Source organism: Aptenodytes patagonicus, chromosome 11 (genome assembly GCF_965638725.1).
Source record: "Aptenodytes patagonicus chromosome 11, bAptPat1.pri.cur, whole genome shotgun sequence".
NCBI lineage: Eukaryota > Metazoa > Chordata > Aves > Sphenisciformes > Spheniscidae > Aptenodytes > Aptenodytes patagonicus.
The window spans coordinates 22,575,508-22,581,413 of record NC_134959.1 but is presented as its reverse complement, the minus strand read 5'-3'; the positions used below and the strand labels follow the sequence as shown (position 1 = coordinate 22,581,413).

Sequence of the window (5,906 nt, the reverse complement as noted above, 5' to 3'; positions counted from 1 at the left end):
CCAACCGCCCCGCTCGAGCTCCGCGCTGCCCCACCCCCGCCGCCCTACTGGCTGGCCGCGACCTCCGCTCCCGCTTCTATTGGGCGAGCTGGGGCCAGGCCCGCCTTCTCATTGGCTAACCGCTCCGTCTGTCCGCCCGAGGGAACGGCGGGTGAGGGGGGAGAGGGGCGGGGAGGCAAGGCCTGCTCTGAATGGTCAGAGGGCCGTAGGTAGCGCCCGGCCGATTGGGCGACGAGACACCCTACGGCTATAGGGGGCGGGGCAAGCGCCGGGGAGCGCGTTTCCATTGGGGGAGCCGCCGCTGCGGCGAAATGAGCGGGAGCTCGAGCTGATTCAAACAGGGGTCGAGGTGGGCGGGGCGTTGCCATGGCGGCGGGGCCCGCTGCCCCCTGAGGAGGCCGTGAGGGAGCCAGGCCCCAGCGCCCCGCGGCTGAGGAGAAGCTGGCCGCGTCGCTTCCCCCTGGTCCCCGCGGCTGCCGGGGTTCTACCGGCCTCCCCCTGCATCCCCTGGGGGTGGCTGCTCGGGGACAGAGCCTGCGGCAGGGTGCCCTCACCCGCCAGCTGCCTCCGAGGCAAACCCGGGCACGGCCCCTTGGGGAGGTGAAGGTCTCGGCCTACAGAAACAAATACACGTGTATTGAACGATCAGTCTCTGCGAAGGCGGGGAAGAGGGGCGAGCAGCACGCTTCGGCCTGCAGGAGGAAGGCCCGCTGCTTTCCCTTGGCTTGCTTTCTGAGGCACCTGGCTGCTTTTGGTCACCCGGCCCTGCTTTCCGCAGTTAACTTCCTTGGTTTCTGCTTTTCTCCAGGTCAGCCAGCAAGTCCACGATCTCTGCAAAACACAAGGATGGCGTTAATCAAAACAGAGTATTTGTTGTAGGCTTTTTTTTTTTTTTTTTTTTAACCCTGAGGAGAAGATAGCTTTCCCTCACTGATAACAACCAGGACATGAAGTCCCTCTCTCCTCAGGCCAGCGCGACTGGGCAGCCGTGAGCAGGGGACAGCCCCAAACAGACACAGGTGAGTACAGCCCAAAGAGAAGCAGCCATGTATACAGAGAGATGCCTGGAAACAGCTGTGAGAACACATCCTTCCAGCTCAGCGCCACGCAGGCACGACTGGACGTTGGATTAGAGTAATAAAGACATGCTGTATCCTCAGTGCGGCTTTGCCAACATTTCTGATGATTTTTTGGTGTTTTCACTTCAGCCGGGGCGATTCCTTGCAGCAGGGTCTGCTGGGGGAGCTGCTGTTGGGAGACGGAGGCACAGAGAGCGTGGCACACAGCAGGAGCTGGGTGGTTTCTTAAGCACACGCTCCATATCTCTTGTATGGAAACCATCTCCGTAGGATGGGGCAGGTGAGTTTGAAGGAAGCTTCCTCCCCTTGGAGAGATGAACTGAGGGAAGGGTACAATCTCTGTGCCTTCAAGCACACCGAAAAAGTTCCTCTATCTTTTCCTGCTGTTTCTGTTAAATCTTCCGATGGAGACCAATTATTTATCTGATCAGACCCAGACCAACTTCAAAGACGGTGAAATCTTCCCCGCCGCAGAGCAATTCCCAAGATTGCAATTTATTGCTTGAAGCCCAAGGCAGGAAATGTTCCTGCACCGTGTCGTGGCTGCTCCTCCAGCTTACAGGATCTGTAGGACCTGAGTGGGGATTAACCCACACACCCCTGCTCCCAGTTCGGCGCTTGTCTGAGAGAAAAAGCTCACTCTTATGTGATGCCAGATGAACAGCCTGGTGATTATTGTCAAGGCATGGATAAACGTTAACTGTATGAACTATCACACTACAGGAGAAAGAGGTCTACTAATTAGGGGACTCATTAGCATAAGAAGGTAGGTCAAGGAGTGATCCCGAAACACAAAGCCAGACAAATTCATATGGAAAATAAGGGGCAAACTGACCCCTGAAGCAGCTGATAGAGGGATACAAAGGGCCTGTGGAGCGGGGAGCAGATGTCCAGGACACTTACCCTCTGCAGAAGGGCGTTGGGAAGGGTCAAAGGCCCGGCACTGGTCAATGACTTTCCGCAGGTCTGCGGGACAATCTTCCCCAACAGGGTCCCGGTAATGGTGGTTGCAGATTTTCTCTGTGATCTCCTGGGGAATGCAGCCTAGACAACACGCGTGCAAACAGGAGTGTCAGGACAGAGCTCTGCTGTCACAGGAGGGTGCTGGGGAGGAAACCCAGTGCAAAGCCATGCCAAGAGCCTTCCTGCAGCCTATGGCATGGAGAAGCCAGCAGAGAAGCCACCCAAACTGTGTCTGCAATGAACCCCCCCGTATTTGGCATGACACCTTTGGGCTCCAGTGGAGCAAGGAGATGTGTTTATGCTTCAATGCACAGGAAGATCAAACGGAGACAAAAATCACTTGCATGTCTGTGGTTTAAGCATGTCGCTGAAATGCTTTACTGTATTGGAGTCCCAGGAGAAGCCATGAAGCTGTTTTGCACGCCAGGCACTGCCACTGGGACCCGCACGCCGCGGGATGCTCCGGGAAGGAGCAGGGAGCACCCAACGCCAGCCAGCAGCCGCACCGGGCCGTGTGGCTATTACGCGGGGGATGAGATACTTCTGTCTCACCTTCAAATGGGATTTTGGAGGTCGCAATCTCCCACAGCACGATACCGAAGCTGGAAGGAGACAAGCAAGAGTCTCAGCATTGATCCTACCACCTTCTACTCCTTCCTAACGTAGGGGTCTGTCGGGCTATGCCAACCACAAACGGCTGCTTATGTGTCCGATTAAACCTGGCTTTCTTCCATAGCTCAACAGCTACGCTGCCAGGCATCTGCCTGCTTACGGGCACCTCTCCTGGGAGGGACAGACACACCTGTATATTTCACAGGGCCTCTTGTAGGGGTAGTTGATGTCTTGCAGGTTCTCAGGGGCGATGTAAGCCAACATAGAGACTTGTTTCCAGTTCTTCTTGGCTTTCCTCTTGATGGAAGACTCCGTTTCACACAGCTCAAATCCCGACAGCTGATTGAGAGAATGAGAGAGAGAGGGGGAGAAGTGGTAGAAACAGAGTCTGCAGAAACCTGTGGCATGGCTGAGGATTGCCCCGAGCTGGAGAAAACAGAGCGAGGTGCCCTCAGCAGCAAAGGCTGGCATGCAGCCACGTGTGCTGCCCGGCATGTGGCTCTTTCTGCAAGCAAAACCGTAGGTGGAGGCAGGTGAACTGCTCATCCCAGGGTGGACGGCTCAGAAACACTCACTTTGCTGATGATAAAACAGAGATAATGTTGAACTGAGATGTTAAGTGTCTAAGGTGACAGGGGAGATGACTCTACCCCAGCTATTATTCTGGACCATCATAATTCCCTTTGGTGTTGGTGGGGGAAGACATCCACAAAGACATGCAAAACTCCCGGGAGCTTCTCCAAGCATGGTCCTTACCTTCACACAGTAATCCCCGGCCACCAGGAACTTGCTACTGCAGATGCAGCCGTGGAGTCGGGACTTCTCCTCTGTCTGGTGCAATCTGCAGCCGGACAGAACCAAGGGCAACATATGCTGGTGGTGGACCCATCCCCACCTCAGGGCTCCCTCCTGCTGCGTTAGGGGATGGACTGACATGCACCCAGAGAAGGCAGCAGCTCTCTGCCTGTCCTGGTGGATGAACCCTGCCAAGCCAACCTTTCCAGCAGCTGCTGGGGCAAAATAATGAGCCTTGCGGATGAGCAGGACCCGTAAGGAGAACTGGCCATGCTGTAGGGTGCTTCTGAAGCTGCTCTATGGGTGCGGGGAAGGGGATTTCTCCTTTCCAGGCCTTTGCAGGCTTGAAGCCAGACGTAGGGGCCAGTGACCAGGGGAGATGGGCACTACTGCATCCAAACCCACCGCCTACTTCTTCACCAGCCTCCCATCCCGGTGTCCCAAGGTGGTGGAAACAGTGTCTAACAGGATACCACTGCTTACTGAGAGATACCAGGAAGCTGAGCATGGCTTGTGGGTCGTCAGATGGACTTGCTCACCGATTTAGGCAGGAGCTCACCTGTAAAGGCCCCTGGCGGCTCCCAGGGCCATCCGAATGCGGATATCCCAGGAGAGATGCTGTTGCTTGGTCAGCACATCCCGCAGCGTCCCGTGCTTACAGTACTCCATGACGATGGAGAAGCAGGGGCTCCCATCTGCAAGGCAAAACCTTGAGCATCCCACCTTGTGCCCCCTCTTGGGAGGGGACCACAACAAACCATCTGCCACCAGCTAGCGTCAGGGACAGGTGTGGGGGGGAAGGGTGACATTAATGCAACATTTCCTACCTTTCTCCTCAATGCAGATCCCGTACATGCGCAGGATGTTTGGAGACTCAAACTTCTTCAGGGTCTGAATCTCCTTCTCGAAGATGTCTCTCACCTTCCTGCAGAAAGGGACAGCACGGTGAGATCCCTGGAACAAGGCATGACATGGTGCTGTGCCACCCTCCCCTCTTGGCTGCCCCATGTTGCTCCCACCCAGGACAACTCACACTGGGTCGGTGGTCAGTGGCCTCTTGAAGGTTTTGATGGCGACGGGGTACTTGAGGTACTCGCCCTTGTAGAGGTCGTAGCTCTCGGTGTCCTGCAGGTGTCTGTAGAAGGTGAGGTGGTCCCGCCTGATCTCGGTGATGTCTTCTCTTTTACCAACATTGACCTTCTTCAAGCCTGCTTCCGCCATGCGCCGGGAGGGAACGAGGGACACGTTAAGTAGGGCTCGGGGGGAAAGGACACAGTGCATAGGGTGCCTAGAGGTGTGATGCTGACTTACACTCCATCACGCGCATGATTTTGTTCAGCTCACTTTGCATCCAGTCTACCTTGCTCTCCATACATTGTCTGTCAATGTAGATCTCCTTGGCCATGACTTCAGGCTCCTCGGTACCTGGGGAGAGAAATGTGCAGAGGTGGGGCCACTGGATGAACGTGCAGGACTGATGTGGTTAGTTTTTCTCATGGTTTAAATGTCCCTTTGGCTCTCCTTGGCCATGGCCATCAAGACAAAGCTGGGCAGCAGCTGGGGAGAGATGCCAACCGCCGGTCTCAGGGAAAGAGGGTTTGCTAAATGCACACTTACTTGTGATCACCTGGTCCAAGAAAGCCCTGTCATCCTTCATGTCCTCAGCGTCCTGCCTGCGACAGGTCTTTGCCTGGAAAGCCTCCAGGAAAGCCTGCTTCTGCTCTGCCTGCAGCAGGAGTGAGAGCCCCTGGGCGACGTCCTCCAGACTCTCATTCACCCAGACAAACTCCTCGCTGGCACTGTGGGCTCTCAGGAACTTCTGGATCCAGCTGGTCTGGCTGTATTTCATCACCAGTTTCTGGGCTTCCCCCAGCGCCCAGAGCAGCTTCTTCAATAGTTCCTCTTCGTGGTAGGAGATGTGCTTCGTCGGCTGAGCCTTGAGGATCCTCACGGGCTCCAGCAGGATCTGGATGCGCTCCACAAGGCGGTGGCACTGGTGCTTGCAGCACTTCACCTGCTCGAATTGTGTGTGGATGGCCTGGGCCACAGAGAAGACTTTCTCCACGATGTCCATGCTTGCAGCAAAAGGCTTGGCCGCTGGGGACACGGGCTGGCAGCGTCTGGTGGAGGTGAGCCTCAGGCACCACTCAGAGATCAGCCGGATGCGGCTCTTCCACGCCTTCCACCCTAAGGAACAGCCTTAACATGGCACACCACCCTCCAGGTCTCCTATAGCCCCTTATATCTCCTCCGTCTGCTTTGCTTTCTCTGATTCGCCTGGCACCGCGGCCGCTCGTGCAGACCGGAGCGGGCACCTGCAAACACAGTCGTCGGTAGCAGCAGTATTGGCACATCTCGCTCCGCATTAGCAAGAGATGTTTTGGCTTGATTTATGTAAATTAATTTAGTGTTAGCCATACCCAGAGAGCTTACACGCAGACGAGCAGGGTCAGTGAT

General features: G+C 55.9%; 1 protein-coding gene across 1 annotated transcript; it reads right to left on the bottom strand.

Moving 5' to 3' along the window:
- Positions 1-615: 615 nt before the first annotated feature.
- MLKL (mixed lineage kinase domain like pseudokinase) lies at positions 616-5,653 on the bottom strand. Its single transcript, XM_076348969.1, has 10 exons — positions 5,067-5,653; positions 4,761-4,874; positions 4,483-4,657; positions 4,277-4,374; positions 4,009-4,144; positions 3,411-3,495; positions 2,845-2,993; positions 2,595-2,644; positions 1,983-2,123; positions 616-831 (listed from the first exon to the last, which is right to left on the bottom strand). The coding sequence occupies exons 1-10, from the start codon at positions 5,521-5,523 to the stop codon at positions 779-781; spliced, it is 1,458 nt and encodes a 485-aa protein (XP_076205084.1). The 5' UTR covers positions 5,524-5,653; the 3' UTR covers positions 616-778.
- Positions 5,654-5,906: the final 253 nt, after the last annotated feature.